We start from the raw sequence: 26487 nt of genomic DNA on the forward strand, positions 1-26487 counted from the left end.
GAACTCAGGTGTGATACACCACAGTTAGGTTATTTTTTAACAAGGGGGCAATTACTTTTTCACACAGGGCCATGTAGGTTTGGATTTTTTTTCTCCCTAAATAATAAACACCATCATTTAAAAACTGCATTTTGTGTTTACTTGTGTTATATTTGACTAATGGTTAAATGTGTTTGATGATCAGAAACATTTTGTGTGACAAACATGCAAAAGAATAAGAAATCAGGAAGGGGGCAAATAGTTTTTCACACCACTGTAGTTGTATCAAGTAAAAATCAAGATAAGTTTCAAACTATGTGGTTTGTCTCTGTACATGTAGTTAGTCAAGTGTAACAATTATCTTTTCTATATGTTTATTCAACAATAAAATGTACTTATGGTCAATGTTTTAAAAATTCCATTTTGGCTAGACATTTGTGTTGCTCAGTTTATAATGCTGCTTTGAAATGAAGCAGTACACTTTATTATTACAATATGTAATATGTTAAAGGATAAGTGCAGTATTTTATTTTTTCAGTAAGTTATTTCTTCACAATTATGGTATATACTAGTCATTAAGCCCGTTAAAATAACGGGTGCTAGAACAGTAGTGCATAAACATTAGTAGGAACAGTCTGTATTAAATGGCAAGGGACCTTGACCTCATTCTGTTTGTTGATCGTATTTTTCTTTGTCGTTCAGCCTTTCTTAAGTTGATGTTTAGTTGCTGTGCTGACCGTTCTTCGTGGGCTGCTGCCGTGTATTGTGTGTCTTTAATTTTCTGTGACAGTAATACTGTCTTGTACGTCCGTAATATACCTTTAATTTTCTCTGGCGGTAATACAGGCGTGCACATCGGTAATATGCCTTTAATTTTCTCTGACATTAATACTGTTTTGTATGTGGCTGTAATGTGTGTCACTGTATTGTGTACCTTTAATTTCATCTCGCAGTAATACTGGTTTGTATTTTCGTAAAACGCCTCTAATTTTCACTTGACAGTAATATCGCGCATCGCATCATGCCCCGCGCATGCGCACTTCACCAGAAGACACACACACACGGACACCTGGACGCACACAGGGATTTTATTAAAGAGGATTAGTTTGCCACATGCAACTGCATTCTAAAGTCAAGCATGTTTTATAGATTTTTAAAAATAACTTGCCCAGTCTCCTGTTTTATAATGGAACCAATGGGTACTGGGTCCCTTTTGTAAATAAAGCCTTAAAACATACTTATTGTATACAATATGAAGTAACAAATGTTTTGATTTAAGGAAACAAACCTGTGTTTTTGAGGCATGCTTGTGAAAACAAAGTAAACTGAAAGTAATTCTTGTTACTATTTTTTCGAGGTAAGGATACATTTCTTGCGCATTTGTCTGCTTGCAGTGACCATCTTGGGTGGAGCAGTGACAACCCAAAGCCGAACCCAGCTTGGTACATTCTGTGTTGTTGTTTTACGGAGCAAGATACACATCAACTTGACAGCACAGTGAAAAGAGCACTTAAGAGTTTCATTGTATTTTTTGCACATAACAATAAATCTGAACTGAACTGATTACACAGCATTATATTTTTAATAAAGGCATGACATTTTTAAAAGAGCCAAGCCACCTTTTCCGTAGTGTCTTGTGCATGAATAATTTAAAAAAAAAATGCAACTTTGAAATAAATAGGGAAGAGTGTACAGTATAGCAGATTGGAGTGCCACAAACCATTTTTTTAATGAATGATTAATCTGTGTTACTGAGGATGTGGTAATTAAAGAACTGAGTGAGTAGGTTCACTGACACCAATACCAATCAGGATGTAAATGCTTAGGGGAAACGTTCAAATTCATCATAGGACCTGGCACTGTGAGGCAGGAATGACAGTTCTGCACTGACACTCTGCCTATGTTAAAATATGGGTGCTAAATTTTAACCTAATTAAACTAAAGTGAATTGGAGTTGCTAAAGTGGACTGTGTTTGTGTTTACCCTGACTTGTGCCCTATGATTGCCAGGCTGGGCAGTTCACATGTGGAATTCAACATTCAATAATATGAATTAGGCTGCTTGGCAATGACTTTCCAAATTAAATCCACACCCCAGGGGTTGAAAGGTTGCTACAGAGGAAGACAAATGGGACAGTTGTCAAAGTGAAGCACATTGCCAGTCTCCCTTTAAAATGACTGAATCTCACAACAGTGGTTTGCTTATACTTTTCTACCTTCTTAACCTTAATCCTTAGCGTTAGACCCAAGCATCGATTGAGCTGTTAAAACAGTGCTAAAACGTTAGTTTCAAGTGTCATTCGGGCAACAGTATAGATGCATCTCAACATAAGACCCAAGGTTTACTCGGTCTGTAAAAGTGCCAACAGTGTTAGTGCCAAGTGTTACTCTGGCATCTATATAGGCATGTCTTCTCCTTGCCTCATAATGGTGTCTCGTAAGAAATGCATCTCATCAGCAGTGATGATGAAATGAATCTGTCTTAAGGCGGTGAAATTGAAATAGTCAGTGAAACCGAAAATGATTCTGGGAGTCCAAAAGTGACACATTTGCAGTATGCTGTTCATATTATTATTATTACTAGCCAACCCGCGGCGTAGCATACGCCACATAATTATTTATTGATGTGTGAAGACTTCCTGAAAGACACAGTTGTCCAAATGGGGTGGGTTTGAGGATACGACTATGAGTGAATGAAGAGATGGAACTCTGGAGAGAGCAACATACCATTGTCCGTGACTGAAAACTGGCTGTGTCTTGCGTCTTGCCTGCCATGATCATCCGCATTAGTGAATTATATATATATATATATATATATATATATATATATATATAGACAGAAGAGTATACCATAGAATGCACTGCGTAATAATAAACTAAATGTAAAAACACAGAATAACACTGAGAAAACCTTGAACAACAGAGAAAACTTAACACTGCAAGAGTTTGCGCTATAGCACTACGAACCGCTCGGTAAAAACACTTTTTTAATGAGTTTTAAGCACAGAGAAAATAAAATGAACATTTGAAAAATCCGTAATTTAATAAACCACCAAGTAAAGTTAACATTGCAACCATGCACGCTATGAACCGATCGCTGTAAACAGAAGTGAAAACAAAATCAAGCCCGGTGCATTCTTTAACTGCCTTCTCTGCCGTATGCATCCAGCCCCCTATCTCTCGCGCACCTGTGTGTATGTCTCTCTCTCTCGCCTGTGTGCGTCTCTCTCTCACGCGCCTGTGTGTGTCTCTCTCTTTCTCACGCGCCTGTGTGTGTGTCTCTCTCTCGCGCGCCTGTGTGTGTCTCTCTCTCTCGCGCGCCTGTGTGTGTGTCTCTCTCTCGTGCGTATGTGTGTGTGTCTCTCTCTCTCGCGCGCCTGTGTGTGTGTGTCTCTCTCTCTCTCTCGCGCGCACCTGTGTGTGTGTGTGTGTGTGTGTGTGTGTGTGTCTCTCTCTCGTGCACCTGTGTGTGCGTCTCTCTCTCTCTGCCTGCCCATGGTCGGCTGCTTGAATTATGGGCGTGGCTCTGTCTTGCGTCTTGCCTGCCATTGGGCGTGACTCTGCGTATCCCATGGTCGGCTGCTTAGTGAATTGTTGGCGGGCGGGGCTCTGTATTGCGTCTTGCCTGCCCATGGTCGGCTGCTTTAGTGAATTATATTGTGTGTCTCTGTCGCGCGCCTGTGTGTATGTCTCTCTCTCGCGCCCGTGTGTATGTCTCTCTCTCTCGCGCACCTGTGTGTGTGTGTGTCTCTCTCTGCCTGCCCATGGTCGGCTGCTTGGACTGCCTTAGTGAATTATGGGCGTGGCTCTGTCTTGCGTCTCTCTCTGCCTGCCCATGGTCGGCTGCTTGGGCTGCCTTAGTGAATTATGGGCGTGGCTCTGTCTTGCATCTTGCCTGCCATGGGCATGGCTCTGTCATGCGTATCCCATGGTCGGCTGCTTAGTGAATTGTTGGTGGGCGGGGCTCTGTCTTGCCTGCCCATGGTCGGCTGCTTTAGTGAATTATATATATAGATTATTATTATTCATTATTATTATTATTTGTCTCATTATACTTTCTACTCTTCTGACTTTGTACTTTAGTGTTTTGCGTGTTTTACAGAAGAAAGAGATTTAATAAAAATGGCATTTTTTAAGCCAAACAGTGCAGCAATTTTTACATGTTTTTTTGACAAAAAATGTAATGCTAAGGAGTAGTGCTGGGCGGTATACCGGTTCATGCTGAAAAACGTTTTTTATTTTTTTTATGATATGGAGTTTTCTTATACCGTAACACCGGTTTAAATTGCCTAAACGACGTTCGGAACGTGGCGCAGCGGGAAACTGTTCAAGTGGGGACCTTTTTCACTGCTACACCGCTAAACACAGATTTGTTGCACTAGGGCTCTTTTTCACTGCTACACCACCAAATAGTGGGCGGTAGCATAGGTATGCCGCGTAGTGAAAATGGACAGAGAGCCGAAAAAAGCAGTCACGTCTGTCGCCTGGAGATGCTTTAGTTTTAAAAGGTCAGATGTGTAAATACTGTTTCTATACTACTGGATAATACTGCAAGCCAAGTTGTACTTGTTTTATTTGTTTTCAATACAGTGTAATGTACCTGGGTACTGTGTAATAGTGTGACGACATTTTGACTTTATTCTCGACATTTCCACTTTAATCTTGACGCTTATGACGAGAATATATTCTTTTGACTTTATTCTCGTAATTTGTCATTAAAGTAGAACATCGTAAACTAAACTTCATCATAAAATGAATATTTAATTTACTAGATTTTCTCAAACCCCGTCATAAGTTATATAGCACATTAAATGCTTTGTGTTAAGTGATTCATTCAGAGATGGGCACAACTCTGAATGAATGGCATAATTAAACATGTATAACGAAGATATTTTTAAAGTTCTGAACACTCCGTGGGCTAAGTTTATAACTAGTTTTAATTTCACAAAGACGTTTATCGTGTGGTGATTGGTTATGTGGAGAAAGAAAAAGGACGGATAGGAACTGGGGTTTTAGTACGTCGGATAGAGACAGCACGCATGCAATAAAGAAAGCCCGCTCAGAAGAACATGCATTGAATTCTGTGTTCGTGTCTCCGACCAGCAGATCACAATCCCAACATTTACACAATATTTAAGTTAAACCTGTGCGATAGCTATTCATACATCCAGTTTTTTGGAGCCTCGTCACACCTGCCATAAAGTTCTCTACACTGAACATACACCTGGGGACCCCTTACTGCGAGGGAGCAGCACTACCGCCTCACTACCGTGCATGTGTAATACCTGCTTTAATGCATTTCATCATGAAAATGATAATCAAGTATTTATCTTAGCATTCTAAATTTTCAGAAAGCAGGAATATCATGAAGTGAATGGATTCTGTATGGTGATCGCTGTCTTCTCTTAGTGCAGAGGAAGTCAGTTTAAGAAGCGTAGTGATTAACCACTGGGTCGGGGAACGTAACACAAAGCATTTAATGTGCTGCATTAATTTATGACGGGGTAAATTAAGTAATTGACTAAACATTGATTTTAGGAAGAAGTTTAGTTTACGACATTCTACTTTAATTATGAAGTAAACTATGAGAATAAAGTGGAAATGTCGACTTTAATCTCAACATAAACGGCGAGAATAAAGTGGAAATGTTGACTTTGTTCTCGACATATAGTTTGTTTTTTTGTTCCCAGTATAGCTTAGCTTGAAGCAAGGTCCATATTAATGCAGTTTGCCTAAATGATGGTTCAGCTGGTAAAGATGTCATCACCAAGTTGCACTTGTTGTATTTTATTTTAATTTGGTGAATACTGTGTAATGCACCTGGGCTTGAAGTCTTGAAGTAATAGTGCAACTATCAGTAATAATACTATTATTTATTTTATTATTATTTATTAGTTTAAATACTATGCAGTTTAATGATGATAAAGTTGTTTAAAAAGTCACTAACGTGTCAGTGGACAGAGATTGTTAACATTAACAGAAAGTGTAGTTGGTTTACAAAAAATATTTACTATTTATTCCTTTTCTAAGACATATTCGGTGCAATACAATTTTTGACAAGCACTTCTGGATATTTTACTAAGTCTAAATGCCTCTTTGTATGGTTGAAAATATGTTGTCAAAATTATAGTTTGTTTTTGCAAAATTTGTTCAATAAAAAGGTTTTATATTTTGACTGCATCTGTCATGCAATGTGATACCTTCTCCATTAGTGCCACCCCCTTGAAAACTATCACTTTATGGGGCAATGCAAAACTGTATTAATACTTGTGTGCAAATTAAAATGTTTTTTTTTTTGTACAATGTACAATACTCTTGACAGTGGAATAGGTTATTCTTAACCACATTTTCCACTGCAATTACTGGCTAACATCCACTCATGCATAGGGAAAAAATACCGTGAAACCGGGATAATTTAGAAAAATACCGTGATATAGAATTTTGGTCATACTGCCCACCTCTACTAAGGAGGCTACAACAACATGGATACACTGTTTAGTAATATGCAGATCAGTACTCTAATATTTTTGACCAGACAGATTCAGTGACCTGAGACATTCTGAGGCCCATAAGATGACGCCCCTATCAGCTGCATCTCTTTTGACTCCATCCACTTTCCACACCCCCGTGTTAGTGGTACACTTTTGTGCTAAATGTACAATTATAGTAATGGTGGCAAACTGAACATGTAAGCAAAAAAATATTTATTATAAATATTAAAAAAGCTTCCCCAGGATAAATTGTCGTGCTAATGTAATAAAAGTCTCTTCACACTTGCTGCAAGGTCGCAAGCCATCCCCAATGTGTACGCAAAACTGACGGCTAACAAAGAAGGTCTTAGCTGGGTAACTCAAACAACTACTTTATACCTCTTTGTGCTTCTGATGGAGAGTGTGTCATTCTTCTGGAGCATAAACTCCACCACAATTAATGCATCATTATAATTATAAAAATTTTATACATCGGTAATAATACAGTACTAATAATATAACACAGAGAGGACCACAAAGACAGTACTCTAAAGAGGTCCTAAAAGTAAGGCGCGTAGTATTGCATATTTTGACTGTTTACACAAATTGTAGGATTTATTTGATTCAGAGTCTATAAGACTATGTACAGTAGTGTCAATCGTAGCTGAGTGCAGCATATGATTTATTCTTCATCTTTTTCCTTAGCATTTCCCATTTTTATATGGGGCCAACCTTTCGATCTCCAGTGTAGATCCTGAATCAGAGAGTCACTATTCCATTGAGTGCAGCATATAACAGTTATACAGTTACAGTTATAATATACAGTTATAATACCTGGAGGAAACCTATGCAGGCACGGGGAGAACATGCAAACTGGGAAGCGAACCCAGGTCTCCTTACTGCGTGGCAGCAACGCTACTACTGTGCCACCGTGCCGCCCATAAAACTTATACTATATATATTACACCAAAACAATTGCTTTGGATGCAGAACTGCAAGACCTTGATAGTTTAGAATGTTTAATTAATGCTGAATACACATTTGAGTGCAGGAACTAAAGGGAATTGAAATCATCATGAGGGGCATGTAATATAGGCATCAGTTCACCAGTGAAACAGGGGAATGGCTCCTGAAGGGGGCATCAATTTATGGACGTCATAGGGTCTGAAGTGCTCGAATCTGTCCAAGACCTAAAACTGCTCTGACTGCAGCTGGACACCTCATTTAATTGCCAAAGCCTCTTGTTCCACTGCCGCATATTTGGTTTCCCTGTCCAGCAGTACTACCTCAGGAACATGACAGGGTGTTCAACACCATCGCTTTGGCTCAGCACGATACTTAGTCCTGTGTCCATAGCGTCTGTCTGGAAAATGAAAGGTAAAGAGAAATCAGGAGCAATCAATACTGGTGCGGACATCTGTGCCTGCTTTAGGCCCGCTTTGTTTGATTAGTCAAGGGTACCAGTCTCTCAGAAAAGTAGGGCACAAACTGGCGGTAGTATCCCCCCAATCCGAAAAAGGTTTTGGATCTACCTCATGTTTTTTAGATGGGACCAACTTAAGATGGCATTTACTTTGAAACACTGTAGCCTTACTGTACCCCTGCCTACCAGGTAGCCCAAATATTTGGCCTTGTTTATTCTAAAGAAACACTTCTTAGGGCTCATTCACAGACAGGCCTCACAGAGAGTATGGAGCACAGCCCATTCCTGCTCCAGGTATTTCTTAGGTGCATTGGAGTAGATGACAACGTCATCCAACTTTGCGGCACTGTAGGAGTTGTGGGGACGTAGCACTTTATCCACCAGACATTGGAAGGTGGCTGGAGCCCCAAGGAACCCAAATGGAAGAACGCAATATTGCCAGTGTCCACTAGGGGTGCTGAATGTGGTCTTGACCTTCACGGAGTCTATTAAAGGAACTTGTCAATACCCTTTGGTCACGTCAGGGGTGGTCAGCCGCTCGAGGAGGTCATCCACAAAGGGCATAGAGTAAGCATCAAACTGGGAGACTTGATTAAGCTGGCTGAAGTTGTTGCAGGATTTCCCACTCCCATCAGGCTTAGGGATTAAGATAATAGGCCTGGACCAGATACTATGACTTCTCTATCACACCTATTTCCAGCATTCACTTTAATGTTAAGCTCCACATCAGTCTTTTTTGCTTTCGGAAGTCTATAGGGGCATTTCCTGACGATTACTCGGGGTTTAGTGATAGTCATGTGCCATCAGTGCAGCCCGGCCTGGTTTTTTGCTAACCACCTATGGAACTAGCAGGATTACTGATTCTAGCTCTTGCTTTTGGTTAGGCTTCAAACTGGGTCTGAAGTTAAGGTTCAAGTTATGAGTGAATAGGGTGTGGGGCTGATCAGAGTAAGGGTCAGGTTCCCTTTCCTTCGACAGCTTCAGCAGATTGACATGATATACCCACTTGGTTGGCTGACGATTGGACTGTTTAACCAAATAGTTGATGAGGCCCTTTTGCACCTTAACTTTGTGGGCTGAGCTAATGGGCCAACAGTTTAGAATTACAGATGGGCACTAGGTCCATGACACGGTCTCAGAGTTGGAATTCTCAGACAGATGTGTTACAATCATAACAGCGGGCCTGGACTGCTTGCGCTTTTTCCATGTTCTCGTTTAGGATAGGCCCAATTTTTCCGAATCTATCATGGAATTGGGCAATGTATTCTAAAGTATTAGAAGACAGGAGGGCCTCTTCCTCCCATACTTTTTTTTATGATTGAACATAATACCAAAAAATACTTCACACTGTCCTTATTATATAGGATGTTGTTGCTACACTATTTTGACTGCCAGTAGGCGGTTTTCTTTCGGATCCACGAGATAACAGTTTAGAGTTGCCATCCCTTGCATTAATATCTGGAAAAGAATGAAGAATGTAACTCTGCTCAAAGTATACCTAGCAAGTGTACTGCAACATTACTTCATTGCACTCACAAGTGATAATGATGGCAAATATGTTTAACAGACCACTTATCTGTTTTATCCATAGAAGTACTGCAGCTGTAACTTTCCTCCCAATGCTAATCACCACTAGTGTGAATCTCTCAAGTTAACTAGCACAGCTAAGCAAGTGTAAGTGGGATACTTACTCAGGATTTTGGCTTTGCCCCAAGTTTGGAGGAACCTTCTTCCTCTGAGTGTGGTGCAGCTGCTTCCATGACTTAGTTTACTTGTAACAGTACTGAGCCACGTAGCATGCTAGCACAGAACATGGTGGTGCATGGAGGGGTACAGGAGGGATGATTTAGTCAATTGAGAAAATACAATTCTATTTTTTATTTTTTTTTTATTTTCGGATTACATCGATTATTCACAGCAGCCCTAAACTGCACAGTACCTTCCTCCCTTCACCCAGCTGCAATCCATTGGCTCCATGATCTGTGGACAGTTGGGAATTGTTTGGCCAGCCTCTCCGCATGGAGATGAGGCTGCACTCTTCTTTTGGTTTGGTTGCAGTGGTTGGACTAATTGTGGGTGACTCATCCCATACGGGTTTGATTGGTGAGCTGCACGGTGTCTATCAAGAGTCTCTACCAGGTTGTCCATATTGTTATATCCCTGTTGGCAGACTGGCTGGGCAAGATTATCGGGCAGGGCATTTACTAGCAGGTCACAAGTCACGTGTTTCATGACATGTTTAGAATCATTGATATCCTGCCTAAGCCAGTCTCCCACCTTACCCCAGATGTCATTCATCTGGGGCCACGATGGCCGCTCCAAGTTAAATCACCACTTCTGGCATAGCCTTGCCTGCTGGGCTGACAACCTGTGCAAAAATCCGCTTGTTCATTTTAAATGCTTAACGTTTTTCTGCAATTTTTCACTTTTGTAAAAGCAACCTACAATATATCTTAATCAGTAAGTTACCCCGGTATGTGTGCATTAATCTATCAAAAATCCTTTGCAAAATGTTCTGTGCAATACACTGATGAGTTCACCCAGAACAGTTCTCCTGCTTTGTAATTATTTCAAATATAGGAGGCAAGGTGAAGTGGAAGAAAACCTTTACATATGAAGAACACAGGCAGTATTCAGTTCAGATCTTCCAGGAGGTTCTTTCCAGTGAGACCAGGGCACTTAGCAATCATCAGGCTGTTTGCATCAATTTAAGGGAGGATGTGGGAAGAGCTTAGAACCATTATACTTAAGAAGTGCATATCCTTTTTTAATGTTTAAATCAGGATTTTTCTGAGCTGTACGGTCTATGCATTTGGCAATCTAAACAGCAGGGGAAGTTGTGTTTCCTTTCACAAACACCGCCTGCATGCAGACAGCTAACTGCTTTTCAGTTTGGATCAACTTTGTTATAAAGAAAACATCATAGTGAGTCAGCCTGATTGCTTACTGAATATGATTTATTTATAATTTAATAATCAGAGAAAATGCCAAAAATATTTTATGAAGCTAATTTATGTTTATACAAGGGGGCTCCGCCCCCTGCTCGCTTCGCTTGCCTACCCCCGGCGTTGGGTATCCCAAAATACATTAGTCGAGCTTGTTTGTTTTGGAGCCGTGCCCGCTTTGCCCGTGGCATTTCAGACGTGCGTTGTAGGCGCCTGCGTTCATTGATTTTATCCAGGCGGGCTCGTGTTTGTATATCCATCAGTCGAGCTCGTTCGTTTTGAACCCGTGCCTGCTTTGCTTCCGCGTTCGTTTTGAACCCGTGCCTGCTTTGCATCCGCAGTCTCAGACGCGTGTTGTAGGCGCCTGCATACATTGATCTTATCCAGGTGGGCTCGTGTTTGTATCGTTGAGCTGTATTGTGTTTGAATTTGATGTAAAGCATTCAGCGGTTTGTACAATCCCAAGCAGCACATTATTCCTAACTTCACTCCGCAGTAGTGCCACTCACAATGTGGCGGTGACGCCTGCGCCTTCACTCCGCAGTAGTGCCACTCACAATATGGCAGTGACGCTTGCGCCTTCCGTACTATGTCGGGTTTCACTATGCTGTGTAGGCGCCTTTGCCTTTCGTACTTTCCCGTGCCTTCCGTACTGTCTTTGTGGACCTGTGGGGCCTCCGTAGCCTCTTCCGTTTGAATCTGGGCTGCAGCGCAGAATCCTCTTTTTTGTGTGGCCGTGTCGGCAGTCGTTCGCTATGGACGCGTTGTTGCTTCATTTCTCATTCACATCAGTTGAGCTGTTTCGTTTTTGGGCCGTGACTCCTTCGTGCACGGTGGATACGACTTCGCTTGCGGTGTATGAGACATGCGCTGTATGCGCCTGCGCAGTACGTCTCATGGTCCCATCCCCGTGTACCTGCGTCCATGCCATCCGGTTTACCATTCTCGGTTAGTAATATGGATAGGATGTTATTACTGCTTAGTTTTGACAGCGACTGATAAGTACTTTTTTTTTCCAGATCCATGAGGAAACAGTTAAAGAGTTACAAATTGATAGCATTGGTATAAACATCTGTCAAAGGATAAAAGTTCAGTCCCATCTAAGCTAAAATTAGCAAGTGTATTTAACAGACTATTTCATCATACTTAGCTAGCATATGTACTGAAACATTATTTTAGGTCGGTGCACTTGCAGGAAGTAATGGTGGCAAATGACAGATGCATTTAGCAGACAATTTATCTGTTTTATCTGAAGAAATACCATGGTTGTAACTTTCATTCCAATGCTATTTACTAGCATGAACTTGCCAAATTAACCAGCTTCACAACACTGAACAAACTACTGTCGAACAGCTACGTACGTAAGTGGATTATTTGTGGTACTGCTGAATTGTCCTCTGCTATGTTTCAATGTGCTTCCTCTTCAGTTGTTTATGCATTTAGTGCTATTGTGGAACACCATCTGTTTTTTATACAATGAATACCCATTTTCACAGGTTTTCAGTTGAAATAATCCCCCACAGAGGGAAATTTTGTCTGATATTTGTAAGAACCTTCTTCCTCTGAATTTTACACAGTGATTGACATACTTAAACCAATACAGAGAATTGCCACAGGCTGACATGTAGTATGGGGGAGGGGCAAGGACAACTAGTGGATTAAGAAAATATAATTTGTTTAAAATGTTTAGTCCATTATATAGATTAATTGAGGGAAGACCTAGTGTGAGTATACCATTGATATCAGTATCTAAAATAGTACAATACAATACAATTTATTTTTGTATAGCCCAAAATCACACAAGAAGTGCCACAATGGGCTTTAACAGGCCCTGCTTCTTGATAGCTCCCCAGCCTTGACTCTCTAAGAAGACAAGGAAAAACTCCCAAAAAAACCCTTGTAGGGAAAAAATGGAAAAAACATTGGGAAAGGCAGTTCAAAAAGAGAACCCTTTCCAGGTAGGTTGGGCGTGCAGTGGGTGTCAAAAAGAAGGGGGTCAATACAATACACAGAACAGAACAAATCCTCAATACAGTATTAAAAAAATTTACAAGTATGGAGCAGAATTTAACAGTAGATGATATCCCATAATATGATTTGGATTTGTTTAGATTCGTGAAGACCTCATCCATCAAGCTGCCTCCCCCATTTGGCCATTCCACAGTTAAGTCAGCGCTGGGCCAGCCAATCCGATGAAAGGACCCCTCTACTCCACGATTCCTGCAATCCTCCATCAGGGATGACTTTACCTTAGGCAGGCAAAACAACTTGGCAGGTGGGCCATGGCAGCAAGTGCCACATTTGAGTACCGAGAAGAGAAACGGAATAGGTGAGGGTTAGTAACAAATTATAACGATCAAGTTACTAATGTTTTAATGCTAATGACTAACAACAGAGATGCAGTCTGTACAGTTAATCAGCAGCTCTAGTCAGGATATGCTAAACTGAAGTAGTGAGTCTTCAGCCAGGATTTGAAAGCTGAGACCGAAGGGGCATCTCTTATAGTAGCAGGCAGACCATTCCACAGTTTAGGGGCCCTGTAACTAAAAGCTCGACCTCCCACTGTTTTATTAATTCTTGGAATCATTAGCAGACCGGCATCTTGAGATCTTAATGTGCACTTTGGTTTGTAAGTCATGATAAGTTCAGACAAGTAAGCCGAACCTTGGCCGTTTAATGCTTTATATGTTAAAAGGAGGATTTTGAAATCTGCTCTAAACTTAACCGGGAGCCAGTGTAAGGATTTAGGAACTGGAATGATGTGTTCGTATATTCTTGTTCTTGTAATAATTCTTGCAGCAGCATTTTGGATTAACTGGAGGCTGTATAAAGAACAGTTTGAACATACAGTGAACACAGCGTTGCAGTAGTCAATCCTACTATAAATAAATGCATGAATTAATTTCTCAGAATCCTGCTTATTTAGAAAAGGCCTTAATTTCCCAACATTTTTAAGATGGAAGAAACATGATTTGGACAACTTTGTATTGTGTACTTTAAATGACATGCTAGAGTCAAAGATAACTCCTAGAATGTGGGCTGATTCAGTAAAATTAATGGTGATTCCATCTGAGCTAAATGATGATAAAATATTGTTGTGATCAGCATCATTCCCTACAACAATTAACATCTGTTTTATTGGTGTTTAAAGATAGGTAGTTCTCATCCATCCACTCCTTTAACTCTTTTAGGGCTAATTTTTTTTTGTTTCTTTTCTCCCAGGGCTGAATATTTTTCCAAAAACTAACATTTTTTAAAAAAGAACACAAAGCAATTGTTTAACATATCAAATCAACAAAAAATATTTCCTTTTGACAAATGTTACTGTCTTGCATGTTGTATGAGCCTGCATACTCTATGATTTCACATACATATCACATACATTTTACACAGCAAAGTCTGATGTCGCTCAAAGCAGCCAATTTCAGTCATTGCCACATTGCACTCCTTACTATACGTGTTGCTTTGGTTCCTATTTTTCAATTGTCTGTTGCTGCACTTTCTCACATATATTGTTAGTGTGTACTGTAGAGAGACAAGTCACCCATTTGCCATCGTGCCATGCCACTGCCACCAAGTTTTCTGCCTGCATGAAAACCGTATTGTCACCTCTTTTCATCTTCTGAAACTTTATGAACTTTATGTATGGCATTATAGCCTGGCTCACCCCATGGGATTTGCTTCTGTTTATTACAGAAGTGAATAAAACTTTGCAGCAGCACGTACCTAAGCCACCAGGAGACAAAACATGTTTGGACCAATGCTCCCTGAAGTTATATCACCAGTTCTGTCCCATCTCTATTTGTAATACCACAGCGCTCTTCATCTCATCTTTCGTTGTGGGTTTCCACTTTGAAAAACGAGAATGCGATGCAAACGCAGTCCGCGATTCAAAAAAAATCTCTGCCTACCTGTTTGTCTCGTCTGACAGTAGCTGAAAAGCAGCATCAGGAGAGAGCAGCCTGAAGTACAGCAGCTGGTGATCTGTCGTGTCCAACAGCAAGCCATGCCGTCTTGTAAACTCCGGTAGCCAGATCGGCTCTCAACGGATCAATGTCTGTGTATTTATCCCATGCGAACCTTGCCGTAGATGCATCGGCTGCGCGAAGGCACTCAACTGGCAGCAGATCCGCTGGCGCGGCATCGGCTGGTGTCTGATCAGCTGATGCCTGCTTCTCACTCTCTTTCTTGATCTCCTGATCACTGCCAATAAAATCCGATTCTGAAAAATCAAGAGTCCGACTCCGCGATAATGCGCAAAACATCGTCTGCCGAGTGTTTTCTTTTCTGCACTTGCTTCGCTCCTTTTTCACATGTCGATGCCATCTTGCCTTTGTTTACATTTCGCAACTCACGCACACGCAATGTTTATTTGCCGAGTCAACGAGTCTAGCATTCCTCTAAACACAGAGGGAATGCCTGTGACGTGACAGTGAGATTTGTCGCCATTAACAGCTGATTGTCGCCCCCTATCCCTGGATGTCGACTTTTGTCGACATTAGCCTTCAACCCCTCCTGTCGACAAAAGTCGACATCCGCCCTAAAAGAGTTAATGGAAAGAGAGAGAAGTGAGCAAGCTCAATAGTAGATCAGTTCAGTTGTGCTGTAACAAAGACCAAAGAGCCACACTGAGTGGCCAGGCAACAAGGACAGTTTTCAAATGAGTTACCAACAGGCCAGCTATAAAACAGTTGCAGTGTACTTTGACTAAAATGTAATAAACTCTCCGGTCATTAACAATATCCGCAGCATATCACAGATTCAACCTGTTTGGAAAACTTGATAGAAGGAAGCTGCTTCTGAGAGAGGCCAGCATTCAGTTACGTCTAGTGTTTGATAAAATCCTTGTGACATAACCTGATACCTTTTGTAGGAAACTAAAGCTGAGCCTTTTGGCCTGAAAGCAAAGAATGGTACAAACTAAATACCAGCCAACACCCAGGAAACCTTATCCATTCTGTTAAGCATGGTGATGGCAGCATTATGCTCTGAGAATTCTTCTTAGAAGCAGAAATTTGAAATATGTTGCTATCAAGGGCAATATGGATGGAGCTAAATTCAGGCAAATCCCTAAGTAAAACCTATTTCAGTTAACGAGAAATCATCACTTAGGGCAAAGAATATTTTCCAGCAGGACAGTGATTCAAAGGAAACTATAATAAGGATTAGAAAAACAAAGGTTCATATTCTTGAAAGGCTAAGCTGAAGACTTGAATCAAATTGAAAATCTGTTATATGAACTGAAAATTTGTCAATCACATGTCAATAAAATCCCTTATTTGCACTTATATGGAGGAGGAACACCCAAAAACACCCTTGCCATCAAAAATGATATTTGGAGTATATTATGCACTACAGTAAAAGAAAATAATGACAAAGAATACTATAGCAATAAAACAATTTATTCTGTACCAGAATCTAAATGCACTAAAAAGAAACCAAACTTACTTTAAAAATTTAATAGTGATTAAGGCCAAAATGATTGTATTGAAAGATTTGATAGTTTCAGCTAACTGAAAGCAAAAAAATGAGAACCCATTCACAATGGATTCCTGAGTTATGAGATTAAGTAGTATCAGTGAAAATTTTTGCATAACAATTCTGGTGTGGGCTGCACCAGAATTTCCCTTCATTTGTGTAGACTTCTTTTATGTTAACATTTAACTTATCTAACTCATAATATATGTCCCTCTTTTGCGAATGATTAGAGAGATGTGCAAGTTCTCACAACATTCACATCACAAAAAAATAAAACAAAAACAGTCAAACAATTAGGTGCTTCTTCCTGGTCTTTCTCATTTGGAATAAGATACTTTGACAAAATACTGTATTATAGATTTAGTGAAAGCCTTGCAACTACCCATTGCCCAGGAAGATACAAACTCTATATTGGCAATGAAATGCCTAAATGTTAAAGGCAGCACCATTCTCCTGGGATTGACACCATTTCAGGATGTTATTTAATTACTTTTGACTTTGTTTCTTTGCTATTCATGATCAGTTCTTATCAAATATGAGACATATACATAAGAGTGTTTCAAGATTTTTTTGACATTTCTTAGAATGACAGACCTGTACTTGGAGACTAATCATACTGATCATCTGATTCTGTAAATTACTACAGTTAGTATGTGAAATTGTCTTTGGATAAATACTTCCCCACTCTGAAGATGTTTAAGGCAATAATGGTGCTCCTCTCAAAAGGTATTAAGGTGAAAATTGATTGTGTTTTATCTTTCCTAAAAATGTAAACTTGAGTGGCGAGAAACAGAATTTGTGATAAGTCACTTAAAATTGCAGTTTTTTGTGTTTAGGAGAGACCATGTTTTGGGCGAAAGATAGAATATATACTGTAAAACATATTTTTGCGGGCACAAAAAATTGTTGTGCAAAATCTGTTTTGTCTGTACTAGTACTATTCTTTATCTTCCGTGAATTTCTAAATAATTCCCTTATGCTTACTCATGTGATTGATCAGTTTGTATCAATACCGCTACATTGTTGATAAGCTTATGGTTGAGTTAAAGAGGCTTTCTGAATACTGAAGCAGTGAGTAGTTTAAGGATAACCCTAAACTCTTATACCCTCTTACTTTATACCCTCTTGTCAGTTTACTTTTGTTGTTATTTGTATTACTGGTTTTGGAAAAATAGAGGAAAAAAAATATGTTTGGAAAAGAGCATGTCAATGAATTCTTTATTAATAGCATAGTATATTAACAGACCATCTTTATGGTTTTGTTTTTTATTTATTTTTTCCCCTGTTTATAAAGACATGCATTTGTAGACGTATCCAATATTGTTTGAATTTTCTACATGAGTGTGGCATCACAAATACGGAAAGTATAAATTATCTTCAAGATGTTAAAATGTAATACTATAGTAGAATGGCAAATTCTAAAGTTCATAAGAGATCGTACAGACAAAATACTCCTGAACATCATTCATCATTTGCTACAGAATATTTTCTAGTTTTCAGAGCTCAAGACTGATATACACTGCATTTTGATTAAACCCATTTGTTGTTTAGTACCATTTTGTAGCCATTGCTGTTATTATTGGATACTAATTAACTTTCTTTCTTTAAAATATTTAGTGGAGATACATCACTTCTTAAATGTAATTGTTAAAACCGTGTGTGTTTCTTTACCTTTTTTATCATCTGTCTTTTGGAATGGACTAGAACTACTCCCGTCTCATTCTGTGTTCTGCTCGAGTTACAAGCAGCTATATTAGGTATACTGGAAATTAACCATTTGATAGCTGTTGTTTCTTTACTCCTTGTTGGAGAAAATGTATTTATGTAGCCACTTCTCATTGCTGGCTAAATTTGTAAACTTAAGTTATTTATTTAACTGACATTTAATAGAAAGTAACATGAAGTCTGCATTACTGTTACATTCATATTTCTAATGTTCTAATATTAACAAGTGACTTGCTCAAGGTTACATACCAAGTTTGTAATGTGAATTGTGTCTTCAATTCAGTGGCTTAGCCACTGTGCCATGTTGCATGCAAGCTTTTTTACCCATCATAATAAATACATTGAAATGCTTAAATATCAGGCCCACAATCAATGTAACATGAATAGCTGCATTTTGGAATTGGTAGTTGTTAAAAAAAAAAAAAAAAAAAAAAGTATAAAACCCTCAGCATGTAGATTTAAATATTTTTTTTTCCTGCAGCTGATAAATTTGGCCAGAATCCATTTTCACAACCAGAACTTATTTCTGATGAGTTTCTTGAAAAATGTAGAGATGGCACAATCCATGCTGTTTCAGCTTTGTATCAGTTGTCCCAGGTTCAACAGTTTGTGCTTGAATTTAAAGAAACCACAACTCCAGGTAAGTGCAACTATAATTTAAAAAAAGCTGTTTTAGAATGAATATTGTAAAAATCCAATCAAAATTCAATCTTTGTTGGATGTTAGTGGCTGCTGGTTTTCATTCCATCCATTTATAACCAGTTTTTATAATTAAAGGAACATGTGTCTTTTGCATTTGTTTTAATTGTCGTCTTTTAATATTCAAAAACCTTAAATGTTTCTTTCTGCCTTAACCACCAGACAGACAGAAATGGGATGGAAAGAGAGCCAACAGATTACTTTGGACCCAGTTGTACAAGTCTGTTTACCATACAGTATGTGCTTTAATAAACTGTTTAAAAAAAAAAAAAAAAAGTGAAGGTTTGAAAACTATTCTGCTGTGATCCACAAATCCTTTTCACAGTTCTCTCAGAAAAAGAAAATCAACAGTTTAGAAATGATTTGTTGTGTCGGAAAGAGACCATTTACATTACCATTAAGTAACAGGTTTCATTAAAAGCAAGAATTGGCTTTTAATTAAGAAGTTACTTGGACTTAGTGAGTCCTGAGTTGGCTAGTCATCTGCCAGCTTCCTTTGTATCTCATTGTTTGGCTGCTGGTTTAAGAATAAGAAACCAGCATTCTGGATCTTTGTTTTTTTCAATTGCTAAGACAGATTCTATAATACTGAAGTTGCTTTCTCAAAACTCTTCATATGGTCTGCAATACCAACACACAGCCTGACCAAACCGTTAAGCCTTCCGCCAAAATGCACTACAACCACCAAAACAATTAAGCACTCCTCCAAAATGCACTACAGCACCAAAACAGTAGCATTTTGTCCTTCTGGAAGAACACTACATCATACAAAAAGCATACAAAGCACAAACAACAGACAGCGTTACCTAAAATGTAATATGGATCGTCATGAAAGTATCGTCTGTAAAGTAACTGACATTATTTGTCGCAAGCATTGTATTACAAAACAGAACAATTTTGTACTCTATAAAATGTCCAGGAATGAACAAACCACGCAGCAGTATATGTCAATGGACTTTATTCCTGTCTGTGTCTACTGTTACAGTAGTACAGAAAATTCATTCATAATCATACAGTAAAAAAAAAAAAAATACCCAACACAAAATACCATAGAAGCAAAATATACTGTGCATATTATATAAAATAATCTATAATAATAAAAGGCAAAGCCCTCACTGACTCACTCACTCAATCACTCACTGACTGACTGACTCACTCATCACTAATTCTCCAACTTCCCGTGTAGGTGGAAGGCTGAAATTTGGCAGGCTCATTCCTTACAGCTTACTTACAAAAGTTAGGCAGGTTTCATTTCGAAATTCAAAGCGTAATGGTCATAACTGGAACATATTTTTTTGTCCATACACTGTAATGGAGGAGGCGGAGTCACGTATCGCGTCATCACGCCTCCTACGTAATCACGTAAACTAAAAACAAGGAAGACATTTACAGCACGAGTCACACGCGGGAACGAAGGTAAATGACGTTAATTTTTGACTGTCTTTTAATACTGTGTGAGCATACATATTAACACATGTGCAATTAAACGTGTGCATTTACGGGGTGATTTCTGAGGCTTAAAAGCTCGCCTTTTATCAAACGCGGGAAGAAAGGTAACTGACGTTGTTCACTGTCTTTAAATACTGTGTAACCATACATATTAACACATGTCCAATTAAACGTGTGCATTTACGGGGTGATTTCTCAGGCTTAAAAGCTCGCCTTTTACTAAAAAGGTAAATGCAAAACTATTTTCAATCACTTTATTGAAACGCTCCTGTTAAGGATTGCAATAACATATTCGCAAGATAAAAGAACGAAGTAGGGGGAAATGGAGGAACAGCCGCAAACAGCGAAGAGCAAAAAATTAATTAAACAATTGAGAACGGAGCGAGTTAAGCATACAAGCATGTTCATAAGGGAAACAAAGCACGGTGTAAAACGTAAGTTTAAATTAAGTTTATAGAACCGCTCCCGCTGCGGATTGCAATAACATATTCGCGAGATAAAAGTTTAATGAGAAGACACGAGGTATAAACGAAGCACACGCCGTGGCGCAACGTTAGGGGCAACAGTTTCAACCATTCTATGATCTGCTTCTCGCAACTTAAAGACGGCACATGGCGGATGTTAGCCGACTTGCTGACCGCAACGTTAGGGGCTTCAACTATGGCGCTGACGCAACATCTCAGTGCCAACACTTTGCAGACTGTACTTAAAAGACACGCCCTCCTCACTGGACAGTTAAAAACACCAATCAAACTAATGATGACATCAAGTATTACCCAATCAAAAGTAGGAAAGGAGGCATCTTCATAAAATGCGTGTGGGATGATTTGCATGAGACGCTGCTTTAAAAAAAAAATGATAAAAAAAATACGGGATAAATCCCGTCCAGTATTGATTCAAAACGGGACGCGCAATTTCATTCTCAAACGCGGCACGATTCCGTATTTTAAAGGACGGGTGGCAACCCTACAGTGCCAGGTAACCACCCATACAATCAGATTGTGATTCAGACTAGGAATGCAATGAATGTAATTACCCCGATCTACATACAAGGCGAAAGTCTTGCAACATTCAAAGATGATGGTTTGGGATAATTAGTACTTATTAAGTACAACATTGAACATAAAAGAGCTTATGAAGCCTTGAACCGAAAAAAGCAAGATCTCAGAGATCGTAAAAAAAAAAAAGGAGGTAATGTCGTTTTACTCGCTGTAGATTTTAGTCAAACATTACCAGTTATTCCACGAGGGAGACCAGCAGATGAACTCAACGCGTGTTTAAAATCCATGCTTCTCCCACGGTCGGTTATATGTCGCGTGTTCTCAGGTAGGTACACCAAAAAATGTATACATTTAAGCATGTATTGGGCAAAGAAAAAATGAGGTATACCCGAAGGCACTGCAGTAGTACTCAATGTAACTTTACTTCTTAAATGTTAATGTTTTACTGTTTAATAATTTATACGCTTCTTATATATTGTTCAAATTCTTTTATCAAAATACCAGTGACAGCGCAATGCACGATAACATGGAGTGAATACACCATACGCATCTGCCCACGGCCGCCCTGGTGTGTGCAGATAGGAGTTGATTCTAAAATAAAATAAACATAAAAAGAGTAATACATTTATCACCCATAAAGCGGATAGCAGACGTGACGTATTATATGTGTACCACATTTCAAGTCAATACGTGAAACGGTTTGCAAGCTACATGTGATTTAAAATCCTGGACAGACCAACGAAAAGCCACGGTAGCAAATTATAGAAGAAGATTTTACTGTTTAATAATTTATATTTATATGAAATGTGCTTCTTATATATTACTTCATATTCTCATATGATAATGATGTTAATGTTGTTTATATTGATTTCTATGTTATTGTAAGTGCATCTATGTGTGTATATGTATGTATGTATGTGTGTGTGTGTATATATATATATATATATATATATATATATATATAAAATATATAAAATATAAATATATATATAAAATATATATATAAAAAATATATGTGTATATGTATATATAATATATCTGTATGTGTGTGTATATGTGTATATGTATATATATATGACAGCAACACTCATAACAATGACAACACAATTACATTGACAATCATGTTACGTTATTTTTAAAATATTTCCTTTACTTTTTCATAACCTCTTTAACACACTACTTCTCCGCTGCGAAGCGCGGGTATTTTGCTAGTATAATAATATATACACACACACACTCACTTGCAGTTGGTCCGCAACTGTAATAATACCACACTGTAACGCTAATCCATCCTCTCCTCTGGACTGGGCCACAAGTTCTCATCAACATCACATCTGATATCCTCTCTGGCAGTACATCTAGGGTAGTATCTCTTCACATGCCTGGTCCATCCTTAGCATTGCTCTGGAGAAATATCTTGGCATCCAGCATTCGTTTCATCCAGTAATGACATCTTATCATGTGGCCGGTGATCATAAACCTTCCACCTCCATGCAGAAAAGAATTCCTCAATAGGGTTAAGGAAGGGGGAGTATGGTGGCAGAAACAATGAAGACATCCTTGGGTGTGCTGCAAACCATTCTGTGACTGCAGTAGAGTGGTGGAATGCCACGTTATCCCACACCACAACAAATACCTGTAATAACACATTTGTGCTTGCCCGCTCTCTCTCATCCTCTGGTACCAGTGTCCTGTGGAGGTCATTGAGAAACAAAACGAGGAGCTCTGAGTGGTATGGGCCAGTGACTGGTTTGTGTGGCAAAACACCATCATTGCATATTGTTGCACACATTGTGATGTTGGCTCTGAGTCCTCTCTGTCCTGGAACTTACACAGTTGCTCTTTGACCTATAATATTCCATCCTCGCTGCCGTTGTTTTACTTAGGTTAACACCAGAATTAACACAAGCAGCAAAGCAGCCTGCTATCCCATCCAAAATGTTTTTCGTGTTTTAGTAATAACTGACAAAATGTAGACATGAAATGTATAATGTGTGAAGCCTGAAGTCCAAATATCAAATAAACACTTTCACAAAATGTACAAATATAGCAAAACAAGTGCGCTTTTATTCAAGAATATAACTGCAGAAAAAGAACTCGTGTTAAAGTGTGACATTGACACACCTTTAATACGACCGCTTTGGTGGTGCAGCAGTAGGAGCTGCTGACTGGTAATCAAAATGTCCCCGGTTCGAACCTGGACACCTCATTTTGAGTAGTGAGCTGTTTTTATTCTTACTATTGTAGAATAAAAACATACATTTGACTTCAGTCTGTAACAGCCAGTGTAAATTTGCGGTATTTGTAAAGGTTAGCGTTTTTTTTTTGTTGTTGTTTTTGTTCAGTTTTATTCTGTCAGTCATGTTCACATTTGCCCCGATCTGACACTGTTGTTTTCAAATAAAGATGTGCTATAGCAGAGGTGAACTTGGATGAGGACGAGGATTCTATATCGGAGAAAGAGAACAGAAGCCCTCCCCGCAAGAAACGTCCACTCACATATAAGAACAACGCAGCTGCACCAGGCGTAAAGGCAAAAAATGGCGCCATTTGGATGTAGCAACAGGTCGGCATCATTCTTCCAGTCAGTCTGCCCCACACCTGTCCTTCAGTGAAACAGCACGGCTTACAGAGCTCGCCAAGGTATCGTGCAAAGTCCTGTTTGTGATTATGTTTTGTGATGGTCTTTACATGAAAACCATGTAACCAGGTCACTTATATAAAAGCCAGTTCTAATGTTATTTACCTATATTTATTTACTTCCTACAGCGTAAAGTCACAAGTAGACTGCAGAGCTTCCTGTGTTTGATCGACATGGGCATGCTCACAAAGTACATGTGTAATGCTATGAAAAGTGCATGCTAACACTTCAGTTCATACGAGAATGCAGTCAGAGTTCTCCTTTTGGTTTCGTACACCGTTCAGATCTAAACACTAGTGTGGAGAGTCGCTCGCGTACTGAAGAGTCTATAGCTGCATGTGGAAGCTGCTGTCACTATACTTTGTGAGCATGCCCTTGTTGATCAAACACAGGAAGCTCTGCAGTCTACTTATGACTTTATGCTGTAGGAAGATAAGTAAATAAATCAAGGTAAATAACATTCGATGTGGCTTTTATATAAGTAACATGTAAATGTTTTCCATATAAAGACCATCTGAAAACATAATTAAAAACATGACTTTGCACAATACCTTGGCGGGCTTTGTAAGCACTGCTTTTTCTTTGAAGGACACGCGTGTGGCACATTGACTGGCAGGATGATACCCGACCTGTTGCTGCATCGAAATGGTGACATCTTTCGCCTTTACGCCTGGTGCAGCTACGTTGTTCTTGGGTGTGAGTGTACGTTTCTGTTCTCATTCTCCGATGCAGAACCCTCATTATTGTCTCTATTCACCTCTGTTATAGCACGTCTTTATGTGAAAACAGCAGTGTCGGATCGGGGGAAGTTTGAACGTCACTGGGGGAATAAAACTGAATAAAAAAATAAAAAAAAAACGATAATCTTTACAAGTACCATAAATTTACACTGGCTGTTACAGACTCAAATCAAATGTAAGTTTTTATTCTATAATAGTAAGAATAAGAGCAGCTCACATATCAAACCGCAGATGTCTGGGATGAACTGGCGACCTTTTGATTACTAGTCAGTAGTTCTTACCGCTCCGCCACCAACGCGGTCATATTAAGGGCGTGTCAATGTCGCACCCTAACGCAAGTTCTTTTTCTGCAGTTATTTTCTTGAATAAAAGCGCACTTGTTTTGTTATACTTGTACCTATTGTGAAAGTGTTTATTTGATATTTGGACTTAAGTCTTCACACATCATATACTTCATGTCTACATTTTGTCAATTATTACTAAAACATGAAAAACGTTTCAGTTTTAACGATGTGTTTACATAGATTGTTGTAGACGCGGAACACACATGAAATACATGTATTCCAAATAACAATATGTATAGGTTGTTGCAGACACGGAATGCACATGAAATACATGTATTCCAAATAACGATATGTAATTTACCCTATACAACTCTAGGCAACTCACACGCAGATGAACAGACTTAAACTGAAATAACTTTCTGCCCTTTCTGCGTTGGTGGGGGGATGGGATAGCAGGCTGCTTGTGCTTATCGACACCTTTACAACACAAAAGATGCTGATGGAGAGGTGCGAAGGGATTTAAGGTAGGACTGGATTACGAGTGTTTTCGTAGTCTTTGTGGATGAAGCTGGGTTTAACACTAGAATTGCCAAAGATGAACACATGGGCTGTTTTCATAGCCTCCAACTCCATGATCCTCTAACAGGAAAAAATACCATATTGTAAGGATTACATTACATTGCAGTAGCATACATTACTGCCTACATAGCTCTATATACTGTACCTTTTGTGATATATTGTTGTTCAGATGTTTTTATGGAACTTGTAAGGAAAACAGCCTTATTCAAAGTTGCGTACAATTGATCAATTAGAGGCACAATCCTGCTGGAACAAGTCTGGCTTACAAGGGTCTTGCTCAATGGCAAGGTAGTTGGGCTTGGACTGGGTTTGTATGCTGGACTGCTATGTTTATAATGTTTCACCTTCAAAGCCACAACCACAAAAAATGAGACATCAGTTTAATATTGAATACACCTCTTACCTGGACATATTGGTTTCTGAGTTCCTTCACATGTACACTGTTGCTCTCAAATGGGACAGTGTATAAGCGCTTCATGGTTAGTTTATGCTTTTGTAGCACTCTGGCATTTGTTGCTGTGCTTACACTTGTCACGTTGTCAAACACTGTAGTGTCTGCCAGAACTCTGTCATAGATTTCACAGAGTCATATGGCATTGTTAGCAATGACCACGTCAACAATGGCAGTTTATTGCTCATCGTTAAAAATTCTGCCTCTGCCCCCTCTGCAAGGTAATCTTTGTATCCTACTGTGAAGACAAAAATCAGTTGTCAATGCATGTCAATCAACTGTATATAGCACATATTGTAATGAGCAGTTCTGACACTACAGACGACTACATCGTATCTGCTGGTTTGGTGAAATATTCTTATAATTGATGCGACTGTGGCTCACTGCAGATTTGACTGCATTCGTAACCCTGCCTCTCTGTACGAGAGTCCATGATTGATAACATAGTCAGTGACTGCAGCCCTTATTTCATCTGTGACCACTGCCGTTGCTTTTCCTTGCCTTCATTGGCCTCTCCCTCTTCCAATTCCTGCAACAATTCCTCTTTGCTGTTGACCTGCTAGGTCCATGTTTACAACAGCAGACATTCCAAAAATGACTTCTTATATATGGATGACAATGAGA

At 39.2% G+C, this 26487-nt stretch overlaps 1 protein-coding gene across 3 annotated transcripts in view; it reads left to right on the forward strand.

Annotated features, from left to right (window-relative positions):
* Positions 1-26487, forward strand: part of adad1 (adenosine deaminase domain containing 1 (testis-specific)) — a 151886-nt gene that overhangs the window by 47649 nt on the left and 77750 nt on the right. For all 3 annotated transcript variants that reach the window (XM_028802026.2, XM_028802027.2, XM_028802028.2), the window contains exon 3: positions 18501-18659. In XM_028802026.2, the coding sequence (XP_028657859.2) occupies positions 18501-18659 (159 nt within the window). The remainder of the gene's footprint in view (positions 1-18500; positions 18660-26487) is intronic.

Source organism: Erpetoichthys calabaricus, chromosome 5 (genome assembly GCF_900747795.2).
Source record: "Erpetoichthys calabaricus chromosome 5, fErpCal1.3, whole genome shotgun sequence".
NCBI classification, from domain to species: domain Eukaryota; kingdom Metazoa; phylum Chordata; class Cladistia; order Polypteriformes; family Polypteridae; genus Erpetoichthys; species Erpetoichthys calabaricus.